Source organism: Oryctolagus cuniculus, chromosome 3, assembly GCF_964237555.1.
Source record: "Oryctolagus cuniculus chromosome 3, mOryCun1.1, whole genome shotgun sequence".
Classification (NCBI taxonomy): domain Eukaryota; kingdom Metazoa; phylum Chordata; class Mammalia; order Lagomorpha; family Leporidae; genus Oryctolagus; species Oryctolagus cuniculus.
In genome coordinates, this window is record NC_091434.1 from 22842591 (window position 1) to 22865974 (window position 23384).

The 23384-nt window shown below is 50.3% G+C and overlaps 1 protein-coding gene across 4 annotated transcripts in view; it reads right to left on the reverse strand.

The window, feature by feature from the left end:
• Positions 1-21012, reverse strand: part of SMARCAL1 (SNF2 related chromatin remodeling annealing helicase 1) — a 63212-nt gene extending 42200 nt beyond the window's left edge. The window contains exons 1-6 of one of the 4 annotated variants that reach the window (XM_008259123.4): positions 20761-21012; positions 17892-18760; positions 17128-17178; positions 12468-12698; positions 9636-9686; positions 4504-4690 (exon numbers count right to left, since the gene is read on the reverse strand). In XM_008259123.4, the coding sequence (XP_008257345.1) occupies positions 4504-4690; positions 9636-9686; positions 12468-12698; positions 17128-17178; positions 17892-18702 (1331 nt within the window). In that variant the 5' untranslated portion in view covers positions 18703-18760; positions 20761-21012. Of the gene's footprint in view, positions 1-4503; positions 4691-9635; positions 9687-12467; positions 12699-17127; positions 17179-17891; positions 18761-20382; positions 20714-20760 lie in introns of those variants that run through there. The other 3 variants (XM_051848208.2, XM_008259124.4, XM_002712465.5) reach the window with 3 other exon arrangements.
• Between the last annotated feature and the right edge of the window lie 2372 nt (positions 21013-23384).

Below are 23384 nucleotides of genomic sequence, written 5' to 3' on the forward strand. Positions count from 1 at the left end.
TAAGCATCCGTCTGCCGCGCCAGCATCCCATGTGGGCACCGGTTCAAGTCTCAGCTGCTCCACCTCTGATCCAGCTCCCTGATAATGGCCTGGGAAAGCTGTAAAGACGACCTAAGCGGTTGGGTCCCCGTACCCATGTGGCAGACCCAGACGAAGCTCCTGGCTCCTGGCTTCACATCAGCTCAGCTCCAGCCATTGTAGCCCCTTGGGGAGTGAACCAGCGGATGGAAGATCTCTCCCTCTGTCTCTCTCTCTCTGTCTGTAACTCTGCCTCTCAAGTAAGCAAATACATCTTAAAAAACAAAAAAGGAAGCAGGGGTGGGCATTCAGCTGTGCAGTTAAGATGCTAGTTACGACACCGTGTCCCATTTTGGAGTGGCCGGGTTCTAACGTGGCTCTAACTCCTGACTCCAGCTTCCTGCTGAAGTAGACTCTGGGAAGCAGCAGGTGATGGCTCAAGTCACTGCGTTCCTGCCACCCACGTGGGAGAACTGGATTCGGTTCTACTCTCAGCTTCAGCTGGGCTCAACCCCAGTGACGTGCACATTTAGGGAAATGAAACACAAGATGGGACCTCTCTGCCTCTGTCTCTCTTTTTGTCTCTTAAATACATACATTAAAAATATATATATTTTTTTTTAACATGAAAGACAGTCAAACTAGGACAAATGTGGAAGGGTGGCCAAAAGGTAGGGTGAAGATCTAGAGAATGAGGAGGTCATGGAAGCTGAGGGAGGAAGCTCTGTGAGGAGTCAGCCTCGCCCCAGGCAGGCAAGGCCCAGCGGTGCACGAGGAGCACGCAGAGTCCGCGGTGGGGCTCAGCGGGGCGGTATCCTCACGTCAGACACTGCCTAAAAGGCAGGGAGGAAAGAAGAGCTGGTGCGACTGCAGGAGGCTTTCTCAGGAGCAGGGAGACTGCATGTGCAAAGGCAGAGGCAGGGAGCCGCCAAGACAGGACACTGGTAAGGACAGACCGGGCCTCCTGCGAGCAAGCGCGTTGGCCTGGGGGGCAAGGAGGGAGGGGGCACTGACCTCAGCAGGGGTTCTTCGCCAGCCAGCAGCCTCCAGGACCCTAAAGTCCTCACGGGCAATGACCCCTTCTAATAGTTGCTACATGAGGGTGGATTCCACAATTTTGGAGCCAGATGGGCTGGGGCTGGCATCCCGGTTCCACCGCTTAGTAGCTGTCTGCCTTTGTGCACGCCATGTAAGCCCCCCACACCTTGGCTCTGCCAACAATAAGATGGGAGGGGAAAACTGTACCCACCCTGGTGACTTGCTGGGGAAGGCTCAATCGCTCAAGGCACTTGAGACAGTGCCTGGCACCACGGCAAGCACTAAGCAAGTGTCTCTATTGTAACTATCATTCCATGCAAAGGAGAAAAAGAATCGACACAAACAGTAAAAACGACCTGCTGAGCCACACAATGAATCCGTGGGAAGCCAGAAGGACTGTGAGTGCTAGACGTGCGGTCCCCTGCTCCCAACGCTAGCCCTCTTTCACTCTAACTCTGACAACACTGAGAATCTGTTCCGAAACCTGGCGGTAATATGCTTGTTGAATAGCTCTCTTCCTTCCCTGCAGTAACTCCAGGCTGGACTCCGCCTTTCACTGCCTGGAAACATTGTTGCTAAAGAAGGAAACCCAGCAGTGGATCTCCAGATGTGGAGATGAAAGGCAAGCTATTGCTGGAGCCGCAGCTCAATAGGCTAATCCTCCGCCTTGCAGCGCCACACCAGGTTCTAGTTCCGCTCAGGGTGCCGGATTCTGTCCCGGATGCCCCTCTTCCAGGCCAGCTCCACTGCGGCCCGGCAGTGCAGTGGAGGATGGCCCAAGTCCTTGGGCCCTGCACCCGCATGGGAGACCAGGAGAAGCACCTGGCTCCTGCCTTTGGATTAGTGTGGTGTGCCAGCCGCAGTGCGCCAGCCATGGTGGCTATTGGAGGGTGAACCAACGGCAAAAAGGAAGACCTTTCTCTCTGTCTCTCTTTCTCACTATCCACTCTGCCTGTCAAAAAAAAAAAAAGAAAAGAAAAGAAAAGAAAAAAAGGGCAAGCTATTGTGGCACTTCACTGACCCCCCAGCTGCCACAGTGGCCCCTAGGGTGACAGGCGTGTCCCTTCCTGCAGCCCCGTGACTTGGCCAGCGAGGTCCTTCCATGGGGAGGAAAGGCATCTGGCTGTGCTATGTCACCCCTTCCAACTGGGCACAGGCCCTGGGAAACCTTCCAGACCAGTTCTGGGATCAACCCACCCACAGACTGATGGGGCAGGGCAGGTGTGGGGAGATGTACTTTTTACCCCACCCTCTGACTGGCAGAACTGGTGACCAGGCAGGACAGGCAGCACCCAAGCAACAGCATCCACAGAGAAGCCACCCCCCTGGAGCGGCTTTGTCTGTCTCCTCCACTTTCCCACTCACCATTTCCACATGGTTTGGTCCCTGGGGCATTCTCAAAGCACCATGGGTCCCTAGGCTGTCTCTTTCCTTTCTCCCCTGCCTTGAGGCAGCCCCACTAGGGAACAAAGAGGCCAAAACTTGTAACAGAGAAACACAACAGCTCCGGGCCATCCCAGGAGAACAGAAGGGAACCACACTGCACTCATCACCAGGAATCACCCACCCCAGCTCAGTGAGTTCTGGCACATGGCTACCTCTAATGCCTGACTCACTGACCTGCTGAATGGGCCCACTTGGGTCTGGCAGGAAGCTGACATCTCTAAGAGACTCTGCTCCAAGAATTTAAGGGTGTGCTCAATTGTGTTCAACAAAACATGAAATTCCTTCCAATTCCAAATTGCCACCTCCTCAGAGGATAAAACGTGAGATGGGCAATTTATTAGAAACGCCTGAAGAAGGGGTACAGGTACCACCAGTAGCTACAGAGCCACGGAGCGAGGTGAAAGCTGTGGCCGTGCTCCGCTTCTGCTGCTAACGCATCCTGTGCCCACTTGCCTGCGCCTCACACATCGCCCCTCAGTGTACTGGGGCAAACTGGCAAGACCAGCATGCATAACAGGTGACTATCCCCAGCCACGAAGAACCTGGATACAGAAAACAGGGGCTACCCGAGGGCTGGGGCTGGGCAGTCCAAGTCTCACCTTTACTGAAGGAGCCCCGAGAAGAAAGATCAAGGGAACAGCCACCGTGGGCCTGGTCAAAAATGAAGTCTGCAGCCGGTGCTGTGGCATAGTGGGTAAAGCTGCTGCCTGCAGTGCTGGCATCCCATCTGGGTGCTGGTTCAAGTCCTGGCTGCTCCACTTCTGATCCAGCTCTCTGCTATGGCTTGGGAAAGCAGTGGAAGATGGCCCAAGTCCTTGGGCCCCTGCACCCACATGGGAGACCCAGAAGAAGCTCCTGGCTCCTGGTTTTGGATCAGCACAGATCCAGCTACTGGGAGAGTGAACCAGCAGATGGAAGACACCTCTCTCTCTCTCTCTCTCTCTCTGTCTCTGCCTCTCTGTAACTCTGCCTTTCAAATAAATAAATAAGTAGATATTAAAAAAAAAAAAAAAAGAGGTCCAGAGATCTCAACAGATGAAGGACTGGCATGGCAAAGCAAGACGAGAGCAAGTGCATTAACTGAGAGATGGAGGATGGAAGGGAAGGGAAGGGAAGAAAAGGCTGGTGGACAGGGCTAGGGCCACAGGAGGGAGGTAAGGGGAGGCAGCGCCCAAAAGGCACATGGGGAACAAAATCCCATTGTCTGCAACAGCCACGTGAGGCTTCAGGCTGGGCCGCAGCACTGATAACAGGGCTCTTTCAATCCGACAGCCCAGTAACAGCTGTCACTCTTACTGTTTCTGGACGGACTTCTGAGGTCTCTTTCCTCTCCTTGAACTCCCATCTTTTCATGAGAAAGCAAGTTCAAAGCAGTCGCCTTGCTTCTCTGAGAAGCTGCAGGAGAGGACGGGTCAGCACACGGCTTTCCTCTCTCGACACCAGGAGCACCCTGGCTTTCTTCGCAGAGCCACCACTTCCTACTCTCAGTCCTACCAACCGGGGTGGGGCTGGCCCTGTCCTCTGCTCCAGGGATGTGCCTGTCACTGGGTCTCATCAACAAGTCTTCAAGCTCCCAACCCTGAGGGACTGGCTTGGACATCAGCACCAGACTTAAGCCACTGCAGTGTCAAACTCATCAGGAAAGGGGTGCTTCTGCTGGGCTGCTGAGCTGATGGGATGCAAGCTAGAAGCTGCTGGAAACCTAGCCACCACCTGCGAGCAGCACCTGGCTGGGGATAGAGCAAACTCAGAAGAGGGCAGAGACGAGAGAGAAAGAGCTCTGTACTTCCTGCACCACGCGCTGGGAGCTGCCTCTTTCCTGAAGCTCACCTGCAACCCAGAGTCTGTTAGTTCATGGAATCTGAAAGCAACGGTTACTATAAGGCTTTGGCAACAGCACACCTGGTTAACACCTAGATGCTTCCATGAGAGAGGCATCAGAGCCCTGTCATTGGTGAGTGATCCAACCCAAGCAGAGAGAGAGGAAGATCAGGAACCTACTTGACTGCCGCTCTCTGAAAGGGCATCAGAGTAGACACGAGCTTGGAGTCCACTCCAGAAAGGTCAGCCTCGGGCACGTCCGGTGTGGGATGGAGAGACGTCTTCTCCACCTGGGAGGCGAAAGCCAGGACGAGGGTCTTGGGCAGGGGATCCAGCTGGACCTGCGGGAGGCAGCGCACCCTTTCAACTGGAAGGAAGAGCAGAGGCGGGTGAGCCAGGAGCCTGTTAATGGCCCCAAGAGCTGGAGGAGGAGAAGGGGCCCTGGGACACAGCAAAAGCGGTGATTCTGCTACAGCCCAGCTTCCGAAAGTGCTAACTGGAGGGCACATTGGGGGCTGATGCCTGTGAGCCTGGAGAACTGCCTTCCCCTCTCGTCCTTGATCTCTGAAAACAAGCAGGGCACGGTGCTGCAGTGGCCTTGCTAGGCTGCACAAACACTGGGAAGAACTGGCAACTGTTTCCTTTTTCTAACCTGAAGTGGTATTTTAAAAGTTCCATTCAAATAAATAAGGACTCAAATTCCTTAAAAAAAAAAAAAAAAATCAGCCCAGAACAAACCCTAAGTAAGCAAGTCTTCAGTGGAATTTTTTTTTTTTTTTTTTTTTTTTTTTGACAAGCAGAGTGGACAGTGAGAGAGAGAGACAGAGAGAAAGGTCTTCCTTTACCGTTGGTTCACCCTTCAATGGCCACCGTGGCTGGCGCGCTGCGGCCAGTGCACCATGCTGATCCGATGGCAGGAGCCAGTTGCTTCTCCTGGTCTCCCATGTGGGTGCAGGGCCCAAGCACTTGGACCATCCTCCACTGCACTCCTGGGCCACAGCAGAGAGCTGGCCTGGAAGAGGAGCAACCGGGACAGAATCCGGCGTCCTGACCAGGACTAGAACCCAGTGTGCCAGCACCACAGGCGGAAGACTAGCCTATTGAGCCATGGCGCTGGCCAAGGGGAATAAATCTTGTCTTGCTTCCTTCTCCTTAAACTTCATGTCGATGGGTTCTGTGACTGTGGCGCTGCTAGTGGCAATGGCAGTGACCCTGTGCTCTGTCCAGAGGGTCTCAGGTACTCCTGGGAAAGACTGGAGGACAGCAGTGCTCTCTACAAATAGGTAGGGGCCATGCAGGCCACAAACCAATCAAGCTGCATGTCTGACCCTTTTTACGACGATAAGTATCTGCCCACGAGCGGGGTGTCTCCCAGCAGTCTCCGTGGTGACTTAGCTCCTTTACCTGTTCTCTACAGCAGGCACTAGCAGTGGGCCTGCTGCCTGTTTGGGTTTGTTCAACAGTTTTCCTGGAACACGAGCTGTGCCATTTACTTATGGAGGGTCTACAGCTGCTTTCACTCGCCCGTGGGACAGAGACCGTGAGGCCCAGGAAGCCCAAGATTCTACTCGTTGGCCCTCTACAGTCCCTGCTAAGCTTGGGATCTACATGGCTTCTCAGAGCGGCCGCTACTTGGACCTGCCATTGCATTCAGGGGCCTTGACTTTCCTGCCAGGCATGCTCGTCTGAAACCTCACGAAGCGTGGATGGATCTCTTTTTCCAGTGAGGACCACCAACCCAAGTGGGAAAAATAAATTACAGAAATAAAGGCAAATCAACTGTACTGATTTTTTTTCTTGAAAGAATGGAGTCTGACCTGGTCTTAAAATTGAGAAAAGAAAAAGAAAACTTTATTCAGCAGAGGAACAGAGAAAAGAGCCCAATCAGAGATACTGGGGCAGGATGACAAGTTAAACGTTGAAAAGTGAGAGTAAAGATGATGGACATAAAGATCCCTGCAGTTAGAATTTTCACTAAACCACTGGGCACAGCCTGCAGCCTGGAGGCTGTGTTCTCCAACACTGTCTTCCCTCTCACCACTCTCCTCTGAAAAGTCTCATCACAGGAACCACGACCTACAGCTCTTCCCTTGCTCTTCTACCCTCTACCCTCTCAAGGGCACCCTGGGAGTCACAGTAACCCACTGAGGGGTATCCAATCAAGGAGCTCTTCTGCCCAGTATTATTCAAAATTCTACAGTGGATGGTTCTCCATTCTACACGGTCATGTGTGACCATGTGTTTTCTTCACATCCTCCTAAAGTACTGAAACTGCAAACACCAGTAGGAACACACAGGGCGGAGCTTCTATGACCACATTCACTTGCTGTGTTTCCAGGATGTTTAAAATCCAGCCCGGCCTCTCACCTGCTATTTTTGGAAACAGTTTCCATGAACAGAACGGAGGTAAAGGAGGTAAGGCTGAAAGCTCTACTATAAAATAAACTGCCCATCCTGATGCAGAAATACATTTCATGCATCGCAATTCAACCCGAGCGTGCTCATTTCCTCCCACTGCAGGAGCTGCAGCACCCTGTGCACTTCCAGAAATCATTTCCATTTCAAGCCCAGGCATCCTCAGAACTCAGACACCTGATGGAAGCAGAGAGGAGGCTGAGGATGCAGCTGGCGGGGAACGTGGTGCTTTGCAGGCCTTGTGCTCCTTCAGCCACTCGAGGGGGAAGCACCAGCATCCGCCCTGTCTCCCAGCGGCCGCCACCGCCAAGCTCCCATGCTGCCGGTTGGGTCAGCGGGCAGTGCTGCTGAGGCCATCGCTCCTTGGCAACAGCTGCCTCCACTGTCCTTCCCCTGGCGCTGGGACATGATGGGCACATGCCATCTGGCTTCGTGAGTCACTGAGAAGTGGATTCCACACAACAGCTCTTTGGCAGAGCGCTGCTAGCCACACAGCTGAGAGATGCTACTGTTTTCAAATAGCAGCTGACAAGAACAAATTGTGGAGAACCCTTCTGGACTGTGACAGCGAGGGGAAAACAAAAGGCCTTATGCCAACTCCAGTGTGGGCAAGAGGCCCCAAGTCACTTGAGCAGAGAGAAAAGGAAAGCTCTTAGATTGGCTTTGCTGGAAAGAACGGCTCTCAGCACGTCACCAAGCAGTCCCACGCTCAGGCCTCACTGTCACCGCTTAGTATACACTGTATACACTGCTGTGTATACAGGCTCACTCACTCAGGGTCAGGAGCTAATTTCACACATGAGGAAGGAGACCCCGGGGTGAGACAAGACGCAAACCCCCGGGACTACAGTGTGCTAACGGTGGACTCAGAATGAAATTGAGACCCTAGCTATACCACCCATGCTGCCCCTGCTGGCTTCTGCATTCTTTGACGGGTCAGGTGACAAACGGGGTGGGCAACTTTAGCCTTACGTCTGTTACTGACTTCACTGTCTCCCTGTCACGCTCCCAGTAAGAAAAGCCACTGCTTCCTTTCTCCAGGCCCAAGCTTTTTCCAACCTATACAGCCTTCTCTTCCACAGGACATTGTAATGACAAGGTAGCATGTAAAAAAATGCAAAATCTAGAAGTCCTAACTCAAATTTTAACATCAAAAGTGACATATTACATGTGGTCATAAAATGCACCTGAGAGGTATGTGGGGGAAGAATTCATTGTTTTCATGGATTCTCTGGCCCACAAATATTAGGAACCACCACATAACGCCATGGGAGTCATGGGTCATGTTTTCCAATGCCATGTTCATCAGCTTACGCTGATGCTTTTTTTCATTCCATAGAAGACAAAGCCTTTGTAGCTAACATATTTAGATGTGTTTCTTGGTTGAAAGACACAAGAGCCGGTGCCGCGGCTCAATAGGCTAATTCTCCACCTAGCGGCACCGGCACACCGGGTTCTAGTCCCAGTCAGGGCGCCGGATTCTTTCCTGGTTGCCCCTCTTCCAGGCCAGCTCTTTGCTGTGGCCCTGGAATGCAGTGGAGGATGGCCCAAGTGCTTGGGCCCTGCACCCCATGGGAGACCAGGAGAAGCACCTGGCTCCTGCCTTTGGATCAGCGCAGCACGCCGGCCATGGCGGCCATTGGAGGGTGAACCAACGGCAAAAGGAAGACCTTTCTCCCTGTCTCTCTCTCTCACTGTCCACTCTGCCTGTCAAAAAAAAAAAAAGAAAGAAAGACACAAGAAAGCAAGAGCGAAGAGCTCGATCTAGCTTCTTCTCGAAGGTTCGGCTTGGGCCAAATAGTTCCTTCTGAGTCAGAAGTACCCAAGGGCAGCAGGCAGAGTCCCAGATCAATGCTTGCACTGCTACTACGTGAGCATCACCTCATATTCAAACTTAATCTTGCAGTTCACAGCAAGTCTGTCCTGCAGGAGTCAAACGCTCTGTCCTTGTGTTTTATTCCTGTGTCAGCAGTACACACAAGGCTTGCAAATCCCTTCTTGGGCTGCATGACCAAATGGGACCCAGAATGTCAACTTATCCACCTGACACCACACAATAAGGCACACAAAAAAGAGACAGTGGGAAAGAAGCCAGCTTTTCCTTCTACCTTCAATTGCCAGCCTCATAGGCAAGAAAGCCAGTGACATGGAGCTCCCAAGGCTGGGCCAGGTCTCCTTGGCCTGACTGCTTCCTCCACTGTAGGGGAGGCCCACTAAGCCCTCAGAGGGTCACGTGGGAGGAACACAGCCCATGCAGGCTGCATACCCACCACACAGCCAGTATAGCTTGGAAGACAGAGGGAGACTGGCTTTGCAGGACAGGTTGATTGTGACTCTCGGGAGTATCTGAAGTAATCGCCCCATCTAAGCAGAGGGCACAGAAGAGAAATGAAAAGCCAAAACTGGCTTCCCGTTCCTGCAGTGGGTGGTGACTGCTCACAGGTTCCCTTCCCTTGGCCAGTCCCTATACTTCTGTCCACTGGCCTTGACCTCTGCACCTCACAGAGTGCAGCCCATCATGAAGCACTACTTGCTGTTACAGAAGTTAACTGACAGCCTGTTCCCAGCAGCAGACTAAGGTGGCTTCTAGCTTAGCCCATGACCCTCGCTTCCAGTACTGGTAAGAAGCAGCAAAAAGGTTTCATAGGCTGTGGGGGTTTTACCAGCACCCCCTCACCCTTGAGGAAGAAGAGGGCCTGTGTCTGCTGGAGCTACTGCAGGCCACCCCCTGAGCAGACAGATAAGCTGTTCGAAAACATCTCCCCCTTCCCCTGCCCTGCACCTGCAGTTACCACAGAGTAGGCAGGAGGGGGTTCTTTCCAAACACATTAATTTCAAGGCAGGTGATTACAGCTTAGCAACAGCATGATGTAAAAGCAGCAAGGCAGGCTTCTCACTTAGTTTATTGTGCTCTTCCAAGAGAAAGTTCCACTTCCTGGTCTTGACATCTGCAATGAGAAGAAAGAAATAAGCAAACAACACGCTCATCTACTTCCGGCTTCGTAAACCTCCACTAAACCCAGCCGAAGTGGCTGGTCCTGTGTTTGGCCCTGGGGATGCCAAGGCTTCTACGGCAGACAGGGAAAACAGAGCGGTAGGGGCAGTGACGACACTGGCCTGAAGGGTTGTGATGAAAGGTGCTGCTGGGACACACGACTGGGGATGACCCAGGCCAGAAATGCCCTGAATGTCCAAAACAGCGCAACAACGTGGCTGACACTCGTTCAGTCCTCAAGTAGGGCCAGGCACTGTGTCAAGAGGGGCCCTTGCCGCCGCTGACAGCCTCAGAAAGTAGGCTGCAGTACCAGCCATATTTTGTATGTGGGAAACAAGCTGTGTGCGGTCAGACTGCTCACTCCTCCTACGTGCAAATCCCCAGCTCCGCCTCTTACCAACTGTGCAACCTGGGACAACAATTCTGCACCTCAGTTTCCCTCACTGAAAACTGAGGACACTACAGCTCCTCCCTCACAGAGTTACTGAGGATTTCGGGGAATTTCGATACAGAATGCTTGTAATAGTGTACCTAGAAAACAGCACGCACTGACAGAAGGCTAGTTATCGTGAATTATCCGTACGGCTGTTAAGATGTTATCAGCTAACTAGTGGAGTGTAGTATAAATGACATACAATATTAACTGGGAAGGGTGAGCCACTTACTACCCAACAGTGGCTAATTATTCAAACAAGCATTCCTCTCATCGTGTATCTTTTGGGAAAATCAAGAAAGCCTGGGCTTGGATAAATACGACCTGAACAGCAAAAATCAGTTCTTCATTGTGGGGTCATTTCCAAAGCAAGGTGGTTAGCATGAAGGGATCGTGGACACAGCGAGTTGGTTCCAGGAAAGAGCAAGGAAGTCCATGTGGAGGCAGGACCAGAAGCAGACGCGACCAGTCTAGGAAGAGTCTGCCTCGGAACAGCTTGGCCCTGACAGTGGCCCAGGAGCACAAGAGAAAACCCACGACTAATGGCTATGGTAGCCAATCCAACCATGGTGTTGGGATGTTGGGATGGCTGGGCGTGGGCAGGATGGGGTGTTGACATTTCAGACTGGAGACAGACACAGATCATTGCATTCACCCTTTAAGGGACACTGCAAGCAGAGGCCAAACATCTGAGAGCTCAGGGAGGAAGGACTGACCACCAGGCTGGGCCAAGCATCCGCCACCCAAAGCCTGCTCTCCTAAGCTGACGGTGGGCACAGCTAAGCAATGATAATTAACCGCCAGCACCAACTCCTCCCCTGGGAGCTCAAATAATTCTACAGAGCCTTCTTTCAGGATGCTGCCTGAATGCGAAGTCTCAGAGGCACAAAGTGTTAAGGGCTTGCTTTCTACTTGCCTAAGGAAAAGACCAGAATCATCAGGAATGAGGAAATAGTGATCCCTATTTTTAATGAACACCAGGGGGCCAAGCTAAAGACAAAAACCCAGGAATCCAGACTCCTTTTTTTTTTCCTCCCAAAAAAATTTCTGAAGAAGCAGAGAAGGGGGTGGCAGGGGGCAGGAAAGATGGCACTTCCATCTACCGGTTCATTTCCCAAATGTCTCCAGGAGCCAGGAACTCAATCCAGGTCACCAATGGGGGTAACAGGAACCCAATTATTGGAGTCATCACCACTGGCTCCCAGGTCTACACCAGCAGGAGTCTGGAGTCAGCAGCCAGGCACTGAACCCAGGTCCCTGATACGGGTTACAGGCACTCCAACCAGTGTCCCAACCACTAAGCTAAATGTTCATCACAGGAGCGCAGAATTCTAAAGCTGCTTCTGCCACATATTCTGACCAGGCGGCATTTAAGGCATCTCACAAACAATAGCACGAAACTGCTTGGCTCTGGCCAGTGGTCCTCAATCAGCAGTCTCATCTGAAGATTTGATGACACCAATGCCCAGGCCCCACCTCACTCATGCCATCAGCCTCCCTGGGTGAGAGCAGACAGTGACGCTAACAGGCAGCAGGGGTGGAGCCCCTGCTGGCCTCCAGAAAGAGCAGCAGCAGCACCAGGAAACCCCCCAGAAAAGCAGGTCACTCCCACACTCAGCCTGGACTGAGTCCCAGCTCCACCTCCTATCCCAGCTTCCTGCTAATGCACACCCTGCGAGGCAGCAGGTGATGGCCCAAGTGCTGAGGTCCAGGGACCCATGTGGAAAACTCAGATTGAGCTCCCAGCTCCTGGCTTTGGCCTGGCCAAGCCCCAGCTGTCGCATGCATTTGGGGAGTAAACCTGTGAATGGAAGATCTCTGTCTGTCTCTGTCTTTCTGCCTTTCAAACAAAAGTAAAATAAAAAAAGAGAGAAAAGCAGATCATCTGCTCCAATCCTGGGGCTGCAGAATGAGAAACTCTGGGGGTGAGGCCCAGCAATCTGTGTTGAACACAGCCCCAAGAGCGTCCCACAGGTTGGAAACCATTGTCTCAGTCCTTGGAAAGGCATTTCTTTTTATGGCCACCACCTGCTTTTCTGTTGTGCTAAGGCCAAAATAAAAACAGATGGAGCTGGATGGCAAAGACATGGATCAGGTGACTGAGAAAAATGGTGGGGTGCTCTCTTTGGGAGGCCCCCACTGTGGGTTCACTCTCTGGAACAACCGAGATGTTACAGTAACAGAAGCAGACCAGGATAAGAAAGTCATTTTTGAATATTCAAAGACAGATAAAACATTCTGTGCCAAGATCCTGGACCGACTGCCCCTCATCCCAGCATCAGACATGGAACAATCACTTGCCGTAAATTCTGGAATCCATCTGCTTAAACAGTGCGATGAGGTCCTCCGAGTAGCCGATGTCGGCCTCAAAGCGGGCCCGGGAGATGAGCATGCATCGCCCCTTGACGAAGGCGAGGGATGGGGCAGAGGGCAGGCCGGCCAGTGCCCTGGTGCTGGAAGAGGGCTCCGAGCTGCCTCCGGCCCCTTCCAAAGGCTGCAGGGTGACCGCTGGGAGGCGCTCGGCTGCTTTCACTGCGAAAGAGGAAAAGGACAAAAGTGACCAGGCAGATGACAAATTTGAAATGACTTCTAGGAGGCCTTGGGTGTTTGGGTAGGGAGAGGAATTAAAGGCAAGTGCCTTTAATTGGGACTTTGAGAATTTCATTTTTTTATAGCATATAAGCCTCTGTTACTTTAATATTTCAAATGAAAGCAAGATTCAGAGGGTAACACAGAGAGGAGGAATTGAACCAGGATGACTGAACTTAGCAGATACCTTCTGATGCTGTGTCACAGAAGCCACTGAAGTCAACATAACCACAAAAAACTTCACTTAATCCTATTCCCAGGTCCCTACTCTGTCTCCTGGTTGGAGAACGAAAGGATGAGAAAGGGGACTGGGGAGTCACAAATACAGTTTTTAACAATATTTTGTCTGCTACAGGGTGAGCATCTCTAATCTGGGATGCTCTAAAATCTGAAACATTTTGAGTATTCACATGCTGTCAGAGTGGGAAACTCACAACTGGGGCTGCTGCTGTGGCACAATCGGTTAAACCACCATCTGTGATGTCAGCATCCCATATCTGGCGGTTCGAGTCCCAGCTGCTCTGCTTTCGATCCAGCTCCCTGCAGTGGAAGATGGCCCAAATACCTGAGCCCCTGGCCCCCGTGTGGGAGACCCGGATAGAGTCCCAGGCTCCTAGTTTCAGCCTGGTGCAGTTTTGATTGTTATGGCCATTTGGGAAGTGAACCAGTGAATGGAACATCTCTCTCTCTCTCTATGTTGTTCTGCCTTTCAAATAAAAAACAAAACAAAACAAAACAAAAACAGAAAATTCGCAACTGAGTTGACCTGATAGATTGCAGTCAAAGTGCAAGTACACTTAAATATTGTACAAAATTACATTCAGGCTATAAGGTGTATATTAAATATAAATGGATTTTGTATTTAGACCTGGACCCCATCCCCAACTTATCTCATTTTCTTTACAATTATTTCATATTTATCTGAAAGAGTTACAGAAAGAGGGAGAGACAGAGGTATTTCATATGCCCAAAGGTATTTCATATCCCCAAATGGCCACAATGAAAGCGGCCGGGCCAGGCCAAAGCCAGGAGTTTCTTCCAGGTCTCCCACATGGGTGCAGGGGCCCAAGGACTTGAACCATTTTCCACTGCTTTCCTAGGTACATTAGCAGAGAGTTGATTGGAAATGGAGCAGCCAGGTCTTGAACCAGCGCCCATATGTGATGCTGACACTGCAGGCGGAAGCTTAACCTACTATGCCACAATGCCAGCTCCCAACCCCAACATATCTCATAATGTAAAAGTTTTAAAAATCTCAAATCTGAAATACTTCTGGTCTCAAGCATTTCAGATAAGAAATACTCAACCCAGACTGTCAAATCAACAGATTTGACCACATAAATCTAAACTGTCAAAAACACAAAATGAATCAAAAGGCAAATCAACTGAGTAAAGATATTTATAAGAAATATAAACAGAGCTCATGTTTTAAAATAATATTAAGACCACAAAATAAGAAGATAGAGAGACAACCAATAGGAGGAAAAATGATTTGTGGGTATTTGGAGAAATGTTCAGCCTCATGAATTGAGAGATTAAAAACTCATTTCTTACTTCTCAAGATTGCAGAATAAAAAACCAGACAGTACATTGCTAATTGGGATTAAAACCTTTTGGAAAACAACTTGGCACACAGTCATATAGCAAGAGCTCTAAATGGAGTGATCACAGTGATTCAACTTCTGGGAATCTTTGCCAACTAACAACTGAAAACACAAAAATGTATCCACAAAGGTGTCAGCTTTAAAATGGGACAAATGGAAGCAAGTAAAAGTTAAACAGGAAGAAGATGATGTAACCAGTTTATGATCCATTCATAAAACGGAATGTTATATAGCCATGTAGTTCTTATGAACAATTTTAGAAAAGACAAACACACAAAAAACAGTATTAGGTTCAATAATATGAAATCATTTTTGAAGGTTATAATGGTCCATTTAATAGTTACCCACATTTTCATCACTAAGAATTAACTATTAACATTCATCAACATAAAATCTAACAAAAAAGGCAAGAGAAAAATTACATACATATAGGAAACATGTATCTCTTAATGCATGGAACAAACCCAAAATGTTAAGGTGATGGAGTGGGGAGATTATGGGAGGCAATTTCTCTTCTTTACATGTTAATGTACCTCCCTATGCTCTACAATAAGCCTGGGGTAGGGTTAAAGAAAGCAAAGTCCAGAGATATACCAAAAACAAAATAACAGAAAGACTGACAATCTTCATACGTTATATTGGTAAAAAAGTACAATCTAAGATACAAAAATCACGAGCCCATCTGAAACTTGGGGAAATAAGGACAAATTCACAATCCTACATTTGTTGCAAGGGGATCTCAGGAGAAATCAGATTAAGGGTATAAAACATTAGTAAAATCCATCTTCAAGAATTCTGTGCCCAAAGTTTTGTGCACTGTCCTCAAAAACCATAGGAAACATTACAAAAAGCAACCATATCACACAGGAAACCTAAATGAATTTGCAAAAGTAGAAGTTATCTAAGGTCACCAAGTACTGTGGTTAGAGAACAGAAGTGCAAAGAAGACAAAACAAACAAAACTGACAGTGGAAAAGTAACTGCTTTAAAATGAACAACACAAACATAAAATGAGCAATGAGAATACTACCAGGTATGAAAATCTGCAATCATAGAATGCTGAGCACTGGGTCTCCTCCTCCTAACCCTGAACAAATAGATTGAAAAATGAGTCTCCCCTGGAAGAAGCTCCTGGCTCCCAGCTTCAGCCTCGCCCAGCCGGGGCCATTGCAGCCATCTGGGGACTGAACCAGCAGATGAAAGATCTTTCTGTGTCTGTCTTTCCCTCTCTCTCTGTAACTGTTCCTTTCAAATAAATAATTAAATCTTTAAAAAGCAAAACAAGAAAAAAGGAGTCTCCCTGGAAAAGGTCACCAACTGAATTGTGTTCCTCCCAAAATTCCGACGTCTAGGACCTAACACCCAGAACACAACTGGCCTTGGAGATAAGGCCTCTAAGAAGGATGCTAAGTTAAACAAGGTCCTTAGGTGGCCCTAGTCCAGTCTGACTGGGGTCCTAACAAGAAGAGAACATCAAAGATTCACACGCACAAAGGCCATTTGCCACCCTGGAGAGAGGTCTCAGCAGCCCTGCCAATACCTGGCCAGTGACAAAGTGAACGTCCATCTGTGCCAGGGCAGCCCTTGCAAGCCACCAGAGCAGCTACAGAGGAAAGGGATACCTCCCTAATGCCACACATTTCAGGAAGTGCAGGCCCAGGAGGAGCCAGGAAATTCTGCAGGCAGTTGTTCTACTGCCCCCCAGGCCCACCCCGAAACCAGGCCCAAATCTGCAGAGAAGTGATCCAAACAGGCATCCTTATCTTTTCCCTTTTTGAATAGGCGGGAAAGAGAGGACGTAGAAATGGCTGCTGGGCATGGGAGGAGGCACCAGGATAAGGAAATAAGAATCTTGGCTTAAGACAGTCAACAGAATCTCACTAGACAGAGCAGTACACCCAGGGGCTAATGAGGCGATGGTTGGAAGCTTGTGGGGCAGCGCCCCTCCCTGCATGCTAAGTCACAGGAGAGTGTTGTGGGGATTGGTGTGGGAGCAGGGCCTGACACTGCTGGACAATCTAATTGGTGGTAAGGGCATTAGCTACTTAGCCTGTTTGGGCCTCCGTTTCCCCACCTGTAAAACAGCTATTATAATATGAGCATAACTCAAGGGCTAAGCATGACCTGCAGCATGACAGGCCCTGCTGGCCATGAGCTTTTGCTCATAATGTCAATGACCTTTGCCCAAGGGGCCACCTCTTTAGGCTGTTTTGGTAGGAGGAGCATCACAATGGTGAGCTCCAAGGTTTCCCTAGAAAATCATGCACACCATTGTGGTGGAATGAGAAGGCCATGCCAAGATGGCCACTGGCAATGGAAACTGCCTGGCGACAGGCTGTGATTGGATGGCTTTGGAAACCACATGACAATGGAGCCTGCCTGGCAATAGGCTGTGATTGGATGGCTTCAGAAACCACATGGCAACAGAGCCTGACCGGCAACAGGCTGATTGGATGGCTTTGGAAACTGCCTGGCAACAGGGTGTGACTGGTTAGGGCAAAGACCGCCCTTGACCGGATTGGCTGCCTTGGCTATATAAGCTGCTATACCAACTGAAATAAATGAGTCTGCGGGCTGCTCGCCTCTGGCCTGCTTTCACCCGGCTCCCAGGGTCTGTGTGGTGACTCCACGCCTCTGGCCCCACCACGCTCCTCCTCTCAGAACGAATCCACATCAACACACCATGAGCCAGGCCACACCCACCACTCCAGAGAAGGTTTCCAAAGCCAGGCTCTCCCTGCACGTGGGGCCACAGTGGGCCTACTCACTCAGGGCACTGTAGTCAGACATGCTGAAGTTCCACGTCTTGGTGGCAGGATCTGAAATAAACAAAAGGCGGGCACTGTTATCATCTGTACTTGGGCACTCTACAAGAGCTTGTCTTCCGAGTGAATGATGGATGCCAAGGTCAAAGCAGTTGAGCAGCAGGCGTCTGCATCTACTGATTTATGAAATCTCCATAGAGAACAAATAGTAAACAGAAGTAATTTTTAAACTCCACATAGTGCTATGCAACTCGGGCCCAGGGAAGTTATGGGCCTCACCTACAAAGGCCCCGAAGGACAGAGTTGGGACTAGAAGGCGGGTTTTCCCGATCCCAGGGCGGTCTGGAAAAGCAGTGTGAGGAGTAGGAGGTGTGGCACGGGTAGCCACATCCCCGCTCTAACCTCCACACCAGTCAACTTCACTGTGCTGCTGAACCTTGCTGAGCCAGGGCCACGGCTTTGAAAGCAAAAATCACGTCTCCTTGTTTCACAGAAGCTGCTGAGGGGCATAAATGCTGCCACGCACACAAAGCACCTGGCAGAGGAGTCGTGCACTCTCCATACAAGCAAGCAGCAGCTCCCAAGCACGGCAGCTGTTCGAGGGGCTGTCTGTTATAAAGGGAAACACCAGCTCAACTAGAAACGCGGTAACTAGACGGACAGAATGTGCCGATGCACTCTCTTAATATTTATGAGAAACTGTTAGATTCAGAGAGACTCTAAAATTAGAAAGAAAAAAAAAATCCGAAGAACAAAAGACTCATTACCATAACTTCTGCTGGGCAGGCTCTTGAACACGGCAATGAGCTCTGCATTGTACCCGATCTTCACCTGGAACCGATCTCCACTCCTTATGCAAGTTCCCTGCTGGGAGGTGACTGCTTTTTGGAGGGAGGCCCCCAGTTTCTGCTGGAGTCTTTCTGTCCTCGGTGTCACACCCCCTGAACCACAATGCGGATCAGAAGGATTCTGCCCCGAGGCGGACGGCATTACAGTGCTGGTCCCCAGGTCAGGATCCTGAGGAGGCTGTCTGGAAGAAGAGGCTGGAGTTTTCTGGAAATTTTTTATGTTGGCCAATGGCTCACGAGTTGTGTTAGCAAAGGGTGTTGACTGGGTCCCCTGAGAATGACCTTGACCTAAGTCATAACTCAAGAGCTGCTGCTTAGGGACCTTTGGAGAACTTTGTGCTAACGGAGGGGAGATCCTAGCAAGGGTCATTGGATCTGGGGCGCTGTGGCAGGCTGTGGACATCTCTTCTTGGCTCTTCTCTGTCTCCTTTGCCAGCTTGGGTGTGCCGAGATGAAAACCGGGGGAATTCTGAGGTCTTTGGTCACCATGAGATGAACTACTGAGATTCTGCTGCTTGAACATGACACCATGGCTCAGCGGCTGAGAAGGCTCCCTTGGACGATTCTGGGACGGGCCCTGCGTGGACTGGGAAGGGCCGGCGGCAATGGAGGAGCCCGCGCCTGCACTCTGGGGCTGTTCTGCTGATAACTTCTCTGCTCTGCGAGCCAGTGCCTTCTGTCGATTCTCTTCGATCTTTTTCCTTTGCTCCTCTGTAAGGGGCAAGGACATTTTAACAGGGAAATCCTTATGCAGCAATCTCAACCTTTATTTGCAAAGTGGGCAAAAGCTGGGAAGAAAAAGAAAAAAAGAAGACTCAAATAAACATTGTTTATTTATTCACCATGCTCCTGCCTTGATTTAACAAGCTTTTGTCCCAGGAAACACATATGGAGCAAAACTGAAGAACACAGTAAAGCTTCCTTTGTAAGAAAAGAACACACACGGGGACAGTAAGTTGCACATGTTCAAATAATGATCCTGATGAAAAGCAAAAGGCAACTCCAAGTTAGAAAGGTGTTCCCGGGCTCAGGGTTGTGGTGCAGCCTGTGACACCAACGCTACCAGAAGGCATGCCCTGAGTATAGGTTCCAGTCCTGGCTGCTCAGCTTCCGATCCAGCTCCCTGCTAATGTGCTCTGGAAGGAAGCAGACAGACGATGGCCCAGCCACCCACGTGGAAGACCAAGATGGAGTTCTGGCTCTTGGCTTCAGCCAGGACTAGCCTTGGCCTTTGTGGCCATTTGGGGAGTGAATCAGTGGATGGAAGATCTCTCTCTCTTTCTTTCTCTCCCTCTCTGTCTTTCAAATAAACTATTATTTAAACAAAAAGAAAGTATTTTAGCTGTACTATTTTTCTCTTTCCCATGCTCTAGTCGAGTTATTAGATTCCCAAGAAAGTTCTGCAGTGCAACCTAACTCCACCAGATAATGAAAAAGGCAACACTAAACCAGAAAAAATAATGGAACAGACTGAAAAAGACCACCTCCAAGGGCATGACACTTGTGAAAACAGCCTCTTCCCGAGCTGGAAGGAGAAAAGCATGAGCTCACACAGACCACACAATAAATCTCCCCCTTTCGTTCAGTGCTCTTGTGTTTGGTAAGCCAGTCTGCACATGGCCTGGTACAAGCCTTCCAAACTGCAACCCATGATGCCACTTAAGTAAGTCCTTTGGGAGGCTAAGACAAAAGAAAATGTAATACATGCTCACTGTACAAAATTCAGACACTACAGAAAGACATAAAGGAGGGGACGGCACTGTGGCATAGCGGATTGAGCCGCACTCCGCAGTGCCAACATCCCATACGGGCACTGATTCAAGTCCTGGCTGCTCCACTTCTGATCCAGCTCCCTGCTAATGTGCTTGGGAAAGCAGTGGAAGATGGCCCAAGAACCTGGACCCCTGAACCCACACGAGAGACCTGGAAGATGCTCCTGGCTTCAGATGGGCCCAGCTCCAGCCATTGTGGCCATTTGGGGGAGTGATCCACAGATAGAAGAAGATCCTCTCTGTCTCCTCTCTCTGTAACTCTGCCTTTCAAATAAGTTTGTAAAAGAATCTTAAAAAGACATCAAGGAAAGTAGAACTGATCTGCAACCACACTAGTCATCAATAACCACAGGTAGTAACTCAGCACAGTACAGTTTTCCATTTTTTCCTATAGTTACTCCAAAATAGGATCAACCTGATTATTTTGCAGCTCCTGCACCCTGCGAGCTGAGCTATTTTCAACACATCCCCGACCCAGGGCGCAGGACACCGATTTCCCTGCCGGTGGGTCACAGTAAATGGCCTGTCCAGCGCCAAGCACCGATTGGGACGGTGGGCAGGGAGTCCTCCAACAGCATTCGGTGAACCTTCCCCGCCTGGCTGGGGCTCCCTTTGGCCAAGGCCCCCAAAACACCCACCCTCAGAGGCCGTCCAGCCCCTCCAAGCCCCAGCACTGGGGCCGAGAGCAGGGGAGGCTCCGTTCCGAGGCAAAGCAGACCCCAGCTAACTTTCCCCCGGGGCCAGGCCTCCGGAGCTGACTCCACCAGCCAGCGCGGCCAGGCTATGGGCCGAGAACTCCCACGGCCAGCCCCAACCCAGAACGCCACCCGGCCACCTGGATGCCCTTCTTCCCCTCTGGGCTGGAACCTGGGTTCCACGCCATTTCCGGGGCACGCCTTACCTTGACCCCGCGATAAGGGGCGCCACGCCCCGCTCCCACCCCTATCACCGCTTGGATTCACCCTGCGCTCTCCGCCCCCCCGCAGGCTGGCGTTTGGTCTCGTCCTCCTCCTTACCTGCTGAGGCCTAGAACGGGAGCCTGCATTCGCAGCCAACCCCGAGTGCAGAGTCCTACCGAACCAGATTACTCTTCCGGGCGGACGGTGAGCGTAGCGGGTACTCAAGGGCTGCCAGTTCGCTCGCCTTATTGCAGCGCCCAGGCCTGGAGCGCTCGGTCACCACCGAACTACACTTCCCAATGAGCAACACGAGCTCAATTTCTCTTCAAAAAGTGGGAGTGTCGAGACGGTTAGAAAGAGCGCTGCGGCAGAGCCTTCTGGGATTTGTAGTTTTGGCCGGCAGATCGGCGAAAAATAGGATGGCGCAACGTCCTGGGCGGAGCCTGAACCGTTGCATCCTGGTAGTTGTAGTTCTCTGTTTCCCCAAAAGTTTAACCAAGCGCAGGCTCCTGAAAGCCTGGGATGTTGAAGTTTCCAAAACAGGAGCTTGGTTGTCCATGTCGTCCCCAGAGGGCATTCCAGAGAGCCAGACTGATTTGATAGCTTTTAATAAAAAGTGCCCCTAGGCATCCATTCCTGGTGTTGATAACCTTGCAGTTTAAACCCCACCTGTTGCTGCACCCCCACCTTCCCTCAGCATCGCCATTATTGTCGTCGTCATCATTGCCATTGTCGCCATCATCGCTCTCGTCAGTTATTGTGTTGAACGTTAATGAGTTATTAATGCTTACTACAATCGATGGAACAGAGTTTTCTTATCCCCATTTTACAGGTGGGAAAACTGAGCAAGAGCTATTAGATAATAACTTTACTGAGTCCTTGTTAGGCTAGTTTGTGACTCTGATTCCAAAGCTCCTCGTCATGCTGGATCAGCCTGGGTAGGCCGGTTTGCCAATAGCTGGTGACAGTTTTAACCTCAAGGGTTATAATTTTTCTAAGAGGGGCTGGTCCTTTTCTCTTTTAACTAACAAACCAAATGAGGCAAAGGTAGTTCCTGAGTTAATTGGTTGCTTGCCATGCACACAGAAGCAAATAAGCAAAAGGAATATATGAAAACGTAGGCAAAGAAATAGGTAAAAGAACATTATTCCAGCACAGAGTGCTAATCGAACAGTGTGTCCAGGAAGTCATTGTCCAACGGGCCAGGGACTATGTGTCTCCCAGGTAACACTCCCCTGGGTCCAGAGGCTGCCAAGCCCTCAGCACTGCAGGAAAGCATTTTTGACTCCAGCTTAGCCTCTGACAGTCCATGCCTTTGCAGAGTAAATATTCACAAAGAATGGAGTCACAGTGACACGTGGCCCAAATGGCAGTTTCAAGGCACTGGTATGTACCACCCCAGGAGGTGCATCATCTCAGCTGCCAAAGCCAGCCTTGATGGGAAACGTCTTGGGCCCAAACTCTGTCATTGCAGGTTGTGGCACAGTTGTCAGTGTGGCTCAACAGCCAGCCAATGTAAGGTGACTAACAGCCAGTTACAGCTGCTCACAAGAAAACGCTCAAAATGAAGTCAGTGCTGTCAAATATGTGGGGCTGGGGAACCACCCCCCCCCCCCGGCAGGGGGCTCAAAAGTTCCCACTGGACTCGGACCCCAACTAGAATTAGTCCACATTCTTATCTTCCAGCATGTAAGAATACAACCAGGAGCCAGTGCTGTGGTGTAGCCGGTAAAGCCACCGTCTGCAATGCTGGCATCCCCTATGGGTGCTGGTTCAAGTCCCGGCTGCTCCACTTGCAATCCAGCTTTCTGCTATGACCTGGGAAAGCAATAGAAGATGGCCCAAGTCCTTGGGACCCTGCACCCGCATGGGAGACTTGGAGGAAGCTGCTGGCTCCTGGCTTTGGATCAGCACAACTCCAGCCATTGCAGCCATCTAGGCAGTGAACCAGCAAATGGAAAATCTCTCTCTCTCTCTACCCCTCCTTCTCTCTCTGTGTAACTCTGAGTTTCAAATAAATAAATAAATCTTTAAAACATTCAACCAGGAGACATAGATAAAGGTGAGAAGAAAAGACAAAGGGACAGCACACACTCAGTGCCAGTGTGGGCAACCTTGAGAGAGAGAATTTCCACCAAGCAGGCTGGAATTGTCCTTTTTATGGGGTAGGGCTGATGCTCAGGGCAGGGCCTGGCTGAAGACACAAAAGGAGGCAGAGTTTGAGGTGGGACTGCCCATGGATCTCCAAGAAGGTGTCCTGGTGCTCTGAGCATGAGGGAAAGAGAGGCAGATAGGCAGTGAGTGTGCCGAGTCTTCAGCCATGTGTAATCAGAGGTGATAGGATTTGGGTGGTGCCAATGGCTTTGCTCTTGGCAGTTCTTAGCTCCTTGTCCCTCACTGGCTCTGTGCCTCATCCACCTCAAAACCATAGTGACGTTAGTCATAATTAAAATAGCAATTTACTTAGATCCACAAAAATTGTAACACAGCAAAACACATATCACAACACTGCTCTGAAGGGAAAATTAGTATCTGAGACTTTCGGAGTCCATCCACCCCACTTCTGGGCACCGGTATCTGTTCCTCTGCACCATCAGATCAGTGGTAGATTTCATATTTCTTTACCACCAATACTTGTGCAAATGTTGCTGTTGTCCTATTTTAAAACATGAATCATTCAAAAACAAAGACGTAGACCTTGACTGAAGGATTTGTAAACATGACCGAGACAAAATTGCTGA